Source organism: Orbicella faveolata, unplaced genomic scaffold (genome assembly GCF_042242905.1).
Source record: "Orbicella faveolata isolate gen_17 unplaced genomic scaffold, um_ofav_v1 contig_2, whole genome shotgun sequence".
NCBI classification, from domain to species: Eukaryota; Metazoa; Cnidaria; class Anthozoa; order Scleractinia; family Merulinidae; genus Orbicella; species Orbicella faveolata.
Genome location: NW_028301547.1, coordinates 12,672,829 through 12,688,499, shown reverse-complemented (window position 1 = coordinate 12,688,499; position 15,671 = coordinate 12,672,829). Strand labels below are relative to the sequence as shown.

The window sequence follows — 15,671 nt, the reverse complement described above, 5'->3', positions numbered from 1 at the left end:
AACAAGAAGATCTTTTAGATCTTATAACCACGCTTTTAAAATTTAACTGTTTGCTTAGCACTACCGTCGGAATGTAGTGCACATTTCAAAGCAGTCATTGATGATTCTTTTCTTACTGTAGACATCACATCACTTGATCAACACAAACTGTATTATTGCACCATCAGTGGTAGCCGTTGACAAATCTCCGATGACGTAATGGTCCTAATCTAGAACTTTCTTCGGGATATGTATGGTCATGAACGATATGAACCACACGATAATAACACTATTAACAACAGCTTTCTTTCTTTAAAGACATGATTAAATTTGATTGGTGTTTTCCACGAGTAAAGGGTTAGCAAAGTAGTCACACAAGTCATGTAATTTAATAATGAAACTCTATCCCGACCGATGTATCAATTTTGGTCACTCCAGTGGCTACAGATTGAAAACGTGACAGAAAATTGGCGTTACTTTCGATTCTCACCAAATTTGGACAGTGGGAAGATCTCATCATTAGCCAATTACAGGCCATTTTTCAGCTCTTTTCGTCACATCCTCCCCCCTCGGGAGAATTTTGTCAAGTTAGCTAATTTAGTATGCAAGCCACCGTAATGGTGTTCGCTGTCGGCGAAATGGTTATTTGCTCAAAATTGGGGCAAATATATCACACACTGCATGCACAACCTATGGATTATTCACTAATCTGCTGGCAGACTAGTGAATAATCTGTAGGTTACGCTGTTTCCCAGAATTAACAGTAGGCTTTTAGCCAATGAGAAGGCAGATGGTGACTACAATGTATAATAAAAACGATTATTGTACTCACGCTTGTTGGATATGAAATGAGTTTAGTCAACTCAATGCTACATGCCTCGTTGGCTATCCATCGTCTCATATCCAACCTGCACTCATGGAATAACCATTAATTATTTTATTATCTTCATAAAAAGAGCTATGTTTTCTTGGTAATCCACTCAATTTAAAGCTACTGTGGTTATGCTTTGATATGGCATGAGCTTATACTTTGTGGTATAAATGAAGCTAAAATATTATTGATCGAATGATCGAATGATCGATTGATTGATTGATTGATTGATTGATTGACTGATTGATTGAGTGATTGAGTGATTGATTGAAAGATACCTACACACCTACACTCCAGTAACAAATATCTCATCACATCAGCTAGCACAAAAAATGGCAAGTCCTCCCCAAGTAACCAATTACCTACATTCAAAGGGCTTGCTTTGCAGCAGGAAATAATACAATGAATGGATAATACAATGAATCAGTTAATCTTTCGCTGATTTTGTTGACATTCACAAATAGTGTGCTGAACCCATTAGAAAATTCATATATATATATTTTTTAAAGTTTGGTTTGGGATACATTTATCAAGGCCTATTAATCTTTTTAGTTATAAGCTGAAGCAATAAGTTTCCATAACTCGCAAATTAGCAAATATATTTACAATACAGCAGCATCTCATTTACCATATTGTAACAACTAGTACAATAAAACTAAATAATTGGAAGCCCCACTCGAGCATGCTTTGTGATTCTCTGTAATAGCACCCTATTCTCTAAAGTACCTCATATTTTCACCTTCTACTACTGATCACTCACCTCTTGAGTTGAAAATCTTAATGGTGTCTTTCATTACTTTTCATGATAATTCAGTTTTATCCTAATTACAAGTATAACTTGAAAGCCACACATGTACGCACTGTGGACCTATTTTTTAAAGATGATTTCCAATCCATACTGTGCATTGACAGTTTGTTTACGTATTTTGTTTCAATCATGTAAGTCATCACAAAATGTAACATTTCACAACTCCTTACATGAAGTAGATTCAAAGTTTCGTGTCAACTGTCATTATGGATACGAAGTTTTATGCTTCATTCTTTCTCACATCACTTGATGAAACAACCTTGCGGCTGTAAAAATCAATGAAGCTGTTGGAAAAAGAACTTGAAAGGCCTCAGAGATAAAGTACAGTACCGATCAGAAGAAACCTAACAGGGAACACGTTTGCGAACGGGTACAAGAACGCGAACGCAACGGGTACAGAACAGGTACAGAACGGATACAGAACGGATACAGAATGGATACCGAACGGAAATGGAATGGATGCAGAACAGTTACGAATCACAAAAATGGAAAAAAGCGTTCTCCAGAACGCAAACTATAAGAGAACGTGTTCTTCAGAACACATGGTAATAAGTTATGCTATCAGAGTGTTTACCAAGGATTTGGAAACGATGTAACTTTAAATACACCTTCGTTCAATTTTTGTCAAGCCCGGCAATCTTGAGAAAATGACAGAACCAATCATCTTATGTCTTTTTTTATTTCCTTTTACATGCACTAAGCAAGCATCTTCCCTACATCTTCTTGTCCATTTCATGTTCATCACGGCCATTTTGTTATTGTCAACAAGCTCAACTTATGTCCAAATAAGGAAATGGACGGACGAGTCGAGTTAGACTGGGATTGAAAGGTTTCCTCGTGAAGAGAAACAAAACAAAACGTCGATGTCTTGCTTGACCTTTATTACGGTGTTGTTCACCAACTTTGTGGAAGGATCGGGGAGGATAACATTCAGTCTTAACTGAAAATTCACCTGTGAAAATAACATCAGTAAAAGTATCACAAAATGCTTGCTTCGGCTCTTTGTCAGTACTTTGCACCACTCGTGTCCTCCAACCAAGTTTCTGCTGCATTTGCCAAACAGTTTTTGCCGATACTTCAATGTTAAATCTCACTTAAAGTATTCGTGTAAATACAAGAGCTGAAAGTTCATCTTTTGCTTGCATTTTTTCATTGACGGCGTTAAAAGTGGTGGGCAAGCTGGTTTACTTCTTCCTTTCCTCAGGCAATCACACAGATTGCCGGTCGCTTTGTATCGTTTCGGAAAAAGACTTACTATAAATTGGCCTTGAAGTTTCAATATCATCTTCCTGCATTTTTCAAGTAACTGGACTCATATTTTCACCACAAAAATTTAAGTATACTGTCTGTATTCTCGCATAAAGGCGACAGTTTTAACCCATATTATGAAATGCAAATGAGTGTCGCTAATCTTGTAAACGAGTTCTTGGAAACCTCGTTCCTCTGAACGAGTTCCAAGAACGCTTACCGATGGAACGCCCGAATGGGAACAGAACAGCACAGAACAGATACAGACGGGAACGGAACGGATACAGAACGGATACGGAACGGATACAGAATGGATATGGAACGCATACAGAACGGGAACGGGAACGGGAACGTGTATGGAATGGAAACAGAATGCGTTCAGTCAAGCGTTCCCTGTTAGGTTTCTTCTGATCAGTACTGTAAATGGTTTTCAATGAAAAACATTGATTTGCACTCCATTGAGTGAGAGACAAACATGTTAATTGTAGAGAGTAATGACCAGCACAAACTAGCTGGCCTGCTGCCTGCACGCAATGACAGTGAGAGATATAATTTCAGGACTAGGCATATGTTTTCAATCCCGAATGTACAAACAAAGAGGTTTAGAAATACTTTCATAATGCACTATGCAAATAAACTACAATTGTAAATAGAATTTTATACTAGTTTGATGTATTTTATTATTATATAATTCTTTTATGTATAGTTAGGAATTTTTATAGTTTGAATTTTTTATACATGTAGTATACAACACAAGTAATTCAGCTTATGGATGCAAGTTGTGAGTTAAATAAACGATTTATCTCTCATCTCTTAACATTAGGGTGCTGAGACTACACAGTACAGACTGGAAATCATTTCTAAGACTTCTTTTTTGTTTTAGTGTTGTGTGTTTTTTGATGAAAAACACACATAATATGAAGAAAAGTTAGGTTCAGTTCACTTCTGAACAATTTTGTAAGAATTACTACACAAATAAAATTTATGTTTAAGAGCAACATTTTTTCATTTGTCATGTGGACATATCCTCTGTTAAAACACTTTATGTTAGGGCCAGTCCCCTGAAATCTGGTGATCATATCAAGAAATATGTTGTGTGTCCTTAAATCTGATAAAAACTAACACATATAATTATTAGAACTGAAAAATTTGGACAAAGGTCATTGAAGATCTGAGCAAGATCATTGCCAATGTTCTTGTGGATCTTTCAAAATTCTTTAATATATAGATTTAGTCAAACCTAAAAACAGAGCTCCTGGGCCGGGTTGTTCAAACCGATTAAGGTGGCTCCCTAATGTATTACCAAAAGAGTAAAGGAAACGTACTTAATTTCTCTTAAAGTTTTCCCTGAATAGATTTTCCAGTATGGCCCAGAGCTCCTAGGTCGGGTTGTTCAAACCCAATTAAGGTGGCTCCCTAGTGTATTACCAAAAGAGTAAAGGAAACGTACTTAATTTCTCTTAAAGCTTTCCCTGAATAGATTTTCCAGTATGGGTACTGTTAAAATAAGGCTTATTTTTTGGTTGTCAATTTTTGCCTCATCATGGAAATGATATTGCCTGACATTTTGACTTGGTAAAAAGTCAAGGTTGTACAGATGGTTTTTCAAATATTCTGCAATTTGTCATTCTTCTAAATATATTGGATTAGCTCTGACACATTATAACAAAAATAGGGTATTTTATAGAAATTGTATGTGGTTACAACTGAGCCAAATTTTAAAAAATTCACCGAAGGAAATGCAAGAAAATTCATTGTCAGTTTTGCTTTGTGTCCTTATTGTGACATCATAAAAATCGAAAAACACTGTGTTTTCCCTTGAGCGCGTGCAGATTACTTGAGCTTTTGTCCTATGCACATGTGCAATTGTAAAACTGTTTGATCTTGTTTGAGGATCGAAAGTAGCCTTGATTTATTTTATTTTTTGTTCAGTCATACCATGATGACCTAAGCTGAACATAAAAGTCATTGAAAGATTCTCAAGTAGCTGTTGTGCTTGTGCGCAAAGCAATCAAATACTCAGAAAATTCAGCATAACTGGAAGTAGATTTTGAGCCCGATCGGGGCGACATTGTTTTTCACAAATTTCTTCCAAAAAAAGCTGCATTAGAAGAAATTAGCTACAGTCAAACCTCCCATAAGCGACCACCCAAAATGTCAAGACTAGGTGGTCGCTTACGAGAGCTTGGACCATATTGGGTCAAAATTTGGCCTCATTAGCATATGGTAACTGCAGAGACTTACCAATATTTTATAAGTTTCACATGAAAAGTCAATTTCGAGAAAAAAATACAGCACTTCCCATTGAGAAATTTCCATCTCTTGTACTACTCAGGAATGTGATAATGTTACAACACCTTATTATTCAATTTACACTCTATTACCTGCCAAGTGGTCACTTACAGGAGGTTAAAAACAAAAGAAAATTTCAAACTTTAGGCCCCGAAAGTGGTTGCGGTCTCTTACAAGAAGTGGTCGCTTACAAGAGATTCTAAATAATATGGTGATTTGACTAGGAAACTTTTGGTATTTTGGAAAACTGGTCGCTGAGGAGAGGTGGTTGTAACTGGAGGTTCGACTGTATGATCCGTTTGTTTCCTAGCTAAGGCCAATCTGTGGGCAAAAAATGAGCAACTTGATTTTTTGACTTGTGCCATTGTTTGGTTGATATTCAAAGGCAGTGGTAGAAATTGCACTGGAAATTTAAAGGCAATGGTAGAAATTGCATTGGTGTTTTGGAAAACTGGTCGCTGAGGAGAGGTGGTCAATTAGGAGAGGTGGTCGCAACCAGAGGTTCAACTGTATGATCCATTTGTTTTCTAGCTAGGGCCAATCTGTGGGCAAAAAATGAGCAAATTGATTTTTCGACTTGTGCCGTTGTTTGGTTGATATTTAAAGGCAGTGGTAGAAATTGCATTGGTATTTTGGAAAACTGGTCACTGAGGAGAGGTGGTCGCAACCAGAGGTTCAACTGTATGATCCATCTGTTTTCTAGCTAAGGCCAATCTGTGGGCAAAAACTGTGCAAATCGATTTTTCAACTTGTGCCATTGTTTGGTTGATATTTAAAGGCAGTAGCTCTTAAAGTATCTTATTAGCACTTTTACTGTTAAGGTTGTTGGTAAATTATAAACTAGGTTATCTAAAAGATAGTAATGCTGCAGCACATTCTGTTGATAGTGACATATTTAATGCCGTGATTCATCTATCTGCGCGTTTCAAGACTTAAATTAACTGTTATTTCTCAAAGTAGTGTCAAATCGTGGTGTCACTTAAAATCTGTCCTTGTGTGCATCAACTTCATGCATGATGACACATCGATGGCGAGGTGTGACAAAGGATTGAGACAAAAAAGCACATTGTTATCTGTATGTTTGGACATAAAACGATACACATCAGCCTCCCCTTTACCAGATCGCGAAAACTGAAAGATGTGGAAATTGTAGGAGCAGAAATCTAACTTATAAATTCTGTACTGGTACGCATTAAATATCTCTAGAACTTGACAGACTGTGTCGAGAACGTGTTCATCGCAATGTGTGAAAATGCTCAAGCTTTAGCTTAAAGTCATGTTTCGATGAAAAGGAATAGATTGCAGCATATATGAGATCAGCATGTTCCACGGTTTTCATTTGTTTTAATTATTCTACAGGCTTTAGTAACGACGATTTCTCTTCATTTAAGAATTCGACGAAGGAGGCAAGACTGCTGAGAAATGACATACTAAGATTAAGATGTCACAATTAATCGTCCAGATTTACAAACTTTCACATGCCGCATGGCAAGAGTTGTAAAACTCAAGCACGATCTCCTTCACATCGCTTTACAGGTAAATCAGAGCAAACTTTCTCAGTGGAATCCACGTGAAAAAGGACGACGGCTCGACAAGTATGACATCCTCCGGTTGTTTGAGGCGCAATACACTCCGGTAAAAGTGGCGCAGTGCAGTCTGGTTAACTGCAATGCATTCTGGTAAAAAGTGAGGAATTCGAGAATTCGTACCCCCTTCTATATATTCTTCTTAAATCCTGATTATGTTGCTGCTTGCTCGCTACGCTTGCTCCACAGCAATGATTGTAACAAATTAATTAATCAAGTAAAAAGTAATTAACAAATTAATTGTGAGAATTTTGGGTAGCTATTACATCCTAACTGCAGCTTGCCCAAAGTGGAATTTGGATAATTGATTTTCTTTGCACCCTGTATAATAAAATGGTGGCTTGGAAGTTAAAATGTCCCCCCCGCTACAGTGTATCATACCACAATGGTGCACAGCAGACATATAATTTAACCTCAAATGTCTACAATAGCAAAGAGCACTCACCAAATTCATCTTCTAGTGCCATGACAATCTCAACTACATCCAAGCTGTCTAAGCCAAGGTCATTGATAAAGTGACTTTCAGCAGACAGCTAAGAAAAAAAGAGCAACAAACTTGAAAATCACTTTGATTTTAAGTCAAGCTTCAAGAAATCTTTGGTATACAGTGAAACCTGTATTAAGTGGACACCCTTGGAACGCTCACTACTGTCCGCTTAATACAGGGTGTCTGCTCTAAACAGGTTCTACTACAGTGTATACAGTCAAACCTGTATATAACGGTCACCCTTGGGAAATGGCCAGGTGACCGTTATATACAGGGTGACTGCTGAACACACGTTTCCTTTAAACTCCCCTGGAAGTCAATAAATAGCATTTTTATGTGCAAATAATCACTCAATTTACGTTTCATTGACAATAACGAGTAACAGTAATAGTAATAAACACCATAAAGAAGGCCCATAAAATGTCCATGGTGTACTTTTAGGGAGGTGCAGTAAAAGTCTACTAAAAGCTAATGAACAACGTTTCTTAGTGGAAAACCACTCAATTTACATTTATTGACAACAATTTGAAAGAGGTAAGTACAGTACAATGTTATAATCAGGTAACTATGACGAAAGTGAAAACAGTGTGGTTATGGTTGTGTTGTTACAGTTAGAGTAAGGAAAATTAATGAAAACCGCATCAGCGCAAGAAAAGTCAATGAAACACCGTCACCGCAACATGCATTTTTAGCGCCATGATTCGTTCATCTACACTTAAAATAATACTTTTATACCTCAACAATTTTCCACAAAATAAGCACATTGTTTCTGTCCTCGTTCCTCCATGTGCCTACCAAACACTGAGCTCCGGCTAGCAGTACGTATAAATGAAAACAGCTTTGGATTGGCAGCCGAAGCATATTGAAGATTGACTAGAAAGTGATGGTATGTATTTTTTTACAAATTATTTACCTCAATGGTACGTGTTTGTCATAAATTAGCATCGATTAATGAAGTTTACATGCTAAATTTGGGTCAAATTTAGGTTTGAGAAAGGTAAATAAAAAACCCCCAGCACAAACAATTTCATTTCACCAAACACCACAGTGTGAAAAACACAAACATCACACACCGTAGGGTTTGAGATCACCGCAACACCACAGTTGAGATTTTATTCACCGCGTCACCGAATTAAAAAAACATCCACACTGTAACACCGCAATTCCCCATGTCCCCCTCCTTTGATGTTATCTGCCACATGCATGTGTTGGAACGCAGGCGATGACATGTATTAGTAGACCCCCGCCTTGGTGGCTGCCATTTAACAAGGTGATGAATAAAGCTCGTCATTATTCATTAATTGTGATCCAATTTTGTGACCAATATAGAGGTAAAAGATAATGAAATTGTGGATTCAGGAAGTCTAAAGGGTGACCGCATCCGTAGTATACAGGTGACCGCTATATGCAGGTCAACTTAACAGTAAATTATAAGGGACAATTTTTGGAAGTTGTTCAGTGACCGTTAACACAGGATGACCGCTATATACTTAGCTCTTATTAACCGAGCAGGAGGTCTGTATGGGAGAATCTTGACCGAGGTTGTGAGTACAGACCGAACGCAGTGAGGTCTGTACACACAACCGAGGTCAAGATTCTCCCATACAGACCAACTTAGCTCGGTTAATAAGATGTTTATTATATGGCAAAGAAGAAAACTTTAATTCGTTTAATGTAAATGGTTTGCTGACATTTTGCTAGTGAACGGCAATGAGCTTGACTTAAACCTGCCCAAAATTTGCTCATCCTCTTTACTTCTTTTTTGTCATCAAGCTTTTTGGCACTTCCATAAATGATTGAGAAGACAATAAAAGAAAATGGTGCACATTTTTGTATTTCAGTTTGCTACTTTTTCAATGCAAAATGAAACCGGTCTACAGATGCCGGTCTAGATGGGAAAATCTAGACCGCAGTCAATATCGATTTCAGCCAATCAAATTCGTGAATTTGGTAGTTCCCAATCCTTGTGAGACACAGCCATATGATAAAGGGCCGTTATATACAGGTTTCACTGTATTGTCCAATAAAAGTTAATTATTAATCCTTTTATAACACAGTGCAAGATTAAAGACTGCTCATAGTACAATGTCCAGTCAGTCAATGCATCGATCTGGAATAATCTACTTAGCTTTGAATGACATCACTAAACAATGTTAAAGGAGTCTGAGCTAAGCTTTTAGTAAAAAGCCCTTGAAGTGTCCACTTGCAGGGCTAAAAAAATCTGCTAGCCCGAATCCCAGGGCTAGTGTGAAAGGTTTCATTTGGCTAGTGAATAAAGTACTTTCCTAGCCCAGTGGGCTAGCAGGCCACTTAAAAGCCAAGTTGTTGAATTGACTGGCAAGATCTGCATTGAAATATTTAGAAAATATGTTTCTTATGAAATCAAGTAATGTTTAATAAACAAGCAGCAGTGTTCTATCGGGTTTAAAATCACCAGCTGAAGGCGAGTGATTTTAGACCCAATAAAACACGCAACTGCGAGTTTATTGAACGTCTTCAAAGACATTCCTAGAAAAGTGAGTCCCAATAGAGATGATAACAATGATGCTTTTGCAAACGTTGGAAATTAGCATATGAAAAAAATATCATGTAGGAAATTATTAAGCAAGAAAATCAAATCTCACATGTGTTTTGAACTTTCTTCTACTAACTGAACAGGACATGGCATCCTAGTCCAAAGCTTTTCGGAAGCCTAAAAATGCCAAGGAAGAGGGGCAATTAATTGAAAATGCTGCCGCAAAGTCAACATGGTCACTGTACAGCATTGTGTGTGGCATTCAGCACTTTCAGGAAGAGACAAATGGTACTGATACCTCTCTGCTAATGGACAAGAATGAGTACAGGTAGTTGAATAAATTTTGTTTGCTTTCTCCTAGAGTGTTAGTAAGCATTTTGTCTGATGTTTGTGTATTACTTTGCAGGTTGAACTTATTTACACTGCTGAAATGAAGGATTTGACAGCAGATGGAGTTTCTTTATATAATGAATACTAATGAGGATGAAATTTTCATATAAAGAATACCAATGATGCAAAATAAAATCAGGCCCGCTCTCCCCAGGGATTGAAATCAAATGCTGCCCCCAGGCTTTTTCGTTAGACGGTGTTTTGCAGGGGTATAAAACACCTGCACATGATTGATTTTAGTGGACGTGACAGGTTGTCAGGCTCATGAATTATAAATGAGTTTTTGAATTAAATGAAAAGCCAGTGCTATTGTTATCTATTACCACCTATGCCACGAAGAAGTCAAAAGCAGGTAAAAAAGACGGCGAGTACATGCTTGAAAGAGAATATTTGCAAGGCATTTTATGTCTGACTGTGCCAGTACAATCATCTGCTGTATTTCCACCCATTGCATCTTCGCATCATGAGTATGAAACAGCAGCTGGAACCCAAACTGAAGTACAACCTTTGTCAAGTCATAAGCAATTTCAGTCAACCCCTGGCACAAGCCAGCCATTAGACTCTGCCAATGACCAGCTCGGTATTGTTTCCTCAGCAGTACTTAAGGGAGTAAGCATTCCCAAATTTGCTGGAAATAAGAAGCCTTATGAGACTTGGAAGGCAGCCTTTTACTCGTATGTTGACCAAGCCAGAGCTACACCTGAATACAAGTTGTTAAGACTGCATGAATGCCACCAAGGTGAAGCCCTGAAGGTTATTGAGAATCTTGGTCATTCTGAGGCAGTATATGAAGCTGCCAAGGCCAATGGAAGTATGGTGGGAAACGTAGAGTTCTCACACTACATCTCGAAGAGTTAGAAGCCTTCAAACAGATAAGAGAAGGGAGCGAGAAGGATCTCGAGAAGTTTGTTGAGCTACTGGATGCATTAGTTGTGAACTTAACAGATGCTAAACAACAGGCAGAACTTGGTAATGGATCACTCTACATCAGGCTCCAACGCAAGTTCAAGATGAACCTTCTTGCAAAATACAAGCAATGGATTTGTGATAGCAGAAAGAGTGAACATGTGAATGCATTAAGGGAGTTCATTGACCGGGAGTCAGAGTTCATGACAACAGCCTCTGAGACCATAGCAGGTGTTCTTAAAGATGGAACAAAGAGAGAGAGAACCTTTTTAACTGTGACACATCATAGTTCCAAGAAAAAGCCCACAAGGAAGTGCAAATTGTGCAAAGAGCACCATGGTTTGTGGAAGAGGGAAAACTTCAAGATGACAACAGCGAATGATAGATGGAATGTGGCAACCGAGCATAAGCTGTGTTTCAGGTGTCTTAGTGATGGCCATCGTGGAGAGTCATGTTTCCAAAGCAAATCTTGTGGAATAAATGGGTGCCGGTCCCACCATTATCGGATGTTTCATGAGGACCCAGTACCAAGGGTGAACACAGAGAAACAAAGTAGAGTGAACCTTCTGAATGCATCAACAAGTGTCACAAGTGGCCCTGCTAGAGAAGGGGAGCCGCACAAGAAAACCCACAAGACCACTACTGGAGCAGAGCCTGCCTTCTCTACCAAATTTGTGGCATTGAGAACTGTCCCTGTGTACTTGACTAGTGGAAAAAGAAAAATCAAAGTAAATGCACTCTTGGATGACAGCAGCAGCAAACCTACTTGAACAGTGACATTGCAGCAGAACTTGGACTTGAAGGAAGTCCACATGAGCTAACAGTAACCGTTCTGAACGACAACCAGGAGAAGTTTGAAACAACAGAGGTGGAGTTTACAATTAGCAGTTTGAATGGAAAGGAGTCCAAACAAGCGTCAGCCTACACAACAGAGAGAGTCACAGGCAACATGGAAGTCGTCAACTGGAGAAGGTATCAGTCCAAGTGGAAACACTTGCAAGGCATCAAGTTTCCTTGTTAATTGGACTGGACCAAGCAGACTTGCTGTACTCGTTGAAAGATGTGAAAGGTCGACCTGGAGAACCCATTGCTAGACTGACTTGGACTTGGGGTGGACTTGTATCAGTAACCCAGATGGGAAGGCAGAGAGAATCCATGCCAACTTTACTTTCTTCCTGAGTGATTCAGATAAGCTAAGCAGCCTTGTTCATCAGTACTGGGACATTGAAGAACCTGCAAGTTCAAAAACTTACATTGTGAATCCAGATGTAATGTTCTCTTTCTTTGTTTGTCTCATATTTCCTATGTTATTTCCATTGCTGTAATTAATTGTTCCGCTCTTAATGTATTATGTTAGTTACCTTTATCCTAGAAACCACTGGCAATGACATGTGAAATTAAGTTAAGAGTTTGAGTTGTTTGCAATTGCATTAAACTTCTTTACGACCTAAATTATTGCCGGTGCGTTGGTTACAGTTTCTGATGTTAGTGGAATTACGTCAATGGAAAATTCATCGAACAGACAAGGGGACGCCGTAAGGAGTGAAAGAATGTTGTCCCTGAAGAGAAGTCGGGCTGGTCACCTTGGCCACCTAAACAGGTTATTAAACAGGTTAAGACGTTGAGTTATTAATGCAGAACGCTAAAAATTATCATGAGGCTTGTAAGAAGAAGAAAGATGTTGAAATCGCGTTTGCGAGATGTCTTCAAGCCTACGACAAATATCATCAATTTGCCAATGACCCTGAAGTTAAATCAGATGCACTCAATGCTTGTCACAGCATAATGACAGGTAAAAACGAATTCAAAGAACGTTTTGAAGAATGGTCGCAATCCGTTCAACGTACCACAGATGAAACTTCAGTAGTTCCTTGCCAAGAATATAGTGATAATGCCAAATCACAGATTGTCACATGATCAGTAGTCAGCTCAAGTAGCAGAAAGTTGAAGAGTTCCAAGACAAGTTCACACGCAAGTGATTGATCAATAAAGGCCAAAGCCAAGCTGCTTTGTCGTGAAGTTGAGTTAAAGAATCTGTTAAAGCGCCACAAGATGGAACGTCAAATGAAACATCCAATAGCCAAGATAAAAATTCAAGATTGACCTTCGATGGTAACCCGCTTAACTACTGGTTGTTCATAAACAACTTCAAGGTCAGCATCGCTAAGAGGCTGGCTTACCTTATTCAACATTGTACTGGAAAGGTTAGGGAACCCATTAAAACCTGTGGCACAATTTCCGGACCAGAACAAGGCTACAGCAAAGCCCAAGAGATCTTGCACCATAGACTTGGACAGAAACACATCATTGTGCACACACACATCACAAAGATAGTGGAAGGTCCTCAGATCAAGAATACAGTCAAACCTCGATTATAAGGACTCGTCAAGACCTCAGTAAATAGTCCGGATAATCGACATGTTTATTAATGAAGTAGAAATGTAAACAAAAGGTATACAGCAAAGAAAACATCATTTTAATTGTGAAATCTACACACCCTGTATGTATTTACAAATAAAAACCTTCAGTTCAGGTATTTACAAAGGTCTAAAATGTTCAAGCATGTTTGTTTGCTTCAAAGACTTATAGCTTGATCAGGGACTTTCGTTTTAATCCTTCGTTTGTCTCAATGCTGTCAGTAAATTTTAGGATCTTGTCTTTGTTCTTCTATATGTCAGAGATCTGCTGCTTGCTGATGCCAAATTCTTGAGCTAAATTTGTTCCCTTCTCTCCTTTATCCAAACGTGAAATAATTATCTGCTGATCTTTAATCGCTTTCGCTTCGTAGACACGTTTTTGATTTGAGTTTACAATCGATTGCTCGTGTGTTTACATAACCCACGCGGAAGGAACTAATCAAGCATGAAATTCCCTTGGTAACAAAACGATTGAGCCAATCAGATATCAGCTGAATGCATCAGAATATTTCTTTGTCTTGTCGCACTTGCAAATTTTGAAAAGCGCACAGGATAATATGCTGTTTCAACAGTCTTTTGAAAGGATTATTGGGCTTTTCATGAAAAAATTGGGACCAGAGAAAAAAGTCTGGATAATTGAATAGTCCGGATAATTGAGGTCCGGATAATTGAGGTTTGACTGTACTAACGTCATTGGTTTATCAGACCTGTCCATTCAAATGCAGAATTGTGCTCTGACTCTTGTTCAAATGGGCTATGAGGCAGATGTTAAAAAAAAAAGAAAAAAAAAAACAGCTCGGAAAATCTCGCAAAGGTGGTGAAGCTCCTCCCTGTTCATCTGCAGTCTAAATGGGCAGACAGAGCCGGCCCATTAACCCTAGCTGGAACAGAACCTACCTCCATGGATTTAGCTGGTTTTGTTGAAAGAAAGCTTTGTGGGCAAACACTACGTACAGATGAATAGCTGGATCAACACCAGACAAGGAACAGAGCTCTGAGCCACTGCCCAAAGTAAAGCCACCTTCCTCGAAAGGAAATACTTTGCAACGCAGTCTGAAGACGGTCCTCAAGTGAACGCAGCTCCTATCGTAATTTGTCCTTCGTCTTCTGGTCAACATAGACTGTGGAAATGTGAGCTCACAAAAGCAAAGTGCCCAGAAGAAAGAAAAAGCTTTGTTCAACAAGCAAGACTATTCAACAACTGTCTTAGATGCGGTCACATGCCCATGGATTGCAAAAGTAAAATGATGTGTCAAGTGAATGGATGTGGATGGAAACACCACACCATGTTGCACGTTAAGAAGAAGAGCAACAATGATAGCACCCCTCCTAAGCATCCTGCAGTCACCTCAGAAGAGACTGGAAAGAGTACCCATCAGTGGAGTCGGGGAGACTAGAACGAGCACTGTCAGCGGGGCTGGGGACACTAGTCGGTGTGGTGCTACAGACTCTGGCAAGAAGAATGATTGTTTAAGAATCATTCCAGTCATCATGAAAGGAAAAGGTCAGCACAACACAACTGTGGCAAATGTGCTACTGGATCCTGGTTTGGACATTACATTCTGTGATGCGAGTCTAATGAAGAAACTCCAAGTAGATGGCCATCCTAAGGAATTCTCACTAGTGATCGTAAATGGTGCATCCGACACTCGAAAGGGATTCAAGTTGTCTTTGTCTGTTTGAGGATTATAAATGGAAGAAGAAATTGTGTTAGATAGAGTCTGGACAGTGGATACGTTGTGTTTACCTCAAGGTAGTCCACCAACCAAGGAATATACTGCTAAGTGACCTCATCTGAAAGGAATAGACTTTCTGAGAATGCAATCTGATAAAGTGTCGGTGCTCATTGGCAGCGATGTTCCTGAAGCTCATTGGGTGTGTGATCAGAGGCACAGCAGGCATGGTCAACCTTATGCTGTGTGTACCCCACTTGTTTGGACTCTGATGGGACCATTGAACTCGTGTGATAGAGATTGCTTTAGTGTGAACTTTGTTCGCTATGATGACAAAACTCTTCATCAGCAAATGGAAAGCATATTTAGGAGTGACTTTGAGAAGCCTATGCTCTCCTCAAAGGTTGCAATGTCAGTTGAAGATCAAAGAGCACTGGCGCAGATGGAAAATTCCCTAAAGCTCGTGAATGGCCGCTATCAGTTGCAGTTGCCATGGAGG

The 15,671-nt window shown here is 38.9% G+C and overlaps 1 protein-coding gene across 1 annotated transcript in view; it reads right to left on the bottom strand.

Annotated features, from left to right (window-relative positions):
- The window catches only part of LOC110046835 (uncharacterized), a 75,981-nt gene that overhangs the window by 42,984 nt on the left and 17,326 nt on the right, over positions 1-15,671 (bottom strand). The window contains exon 2 of the mRNA XM_089289660.1: positions 7,230-7,317. Within this exon, the coding sequence (XP_089145786.1) occupies positions 7,230-7,317 (88 nt within the window). The remainder of the gene's footprint in view (positions 1-7,229; positions 7,318-15,671) is intronic.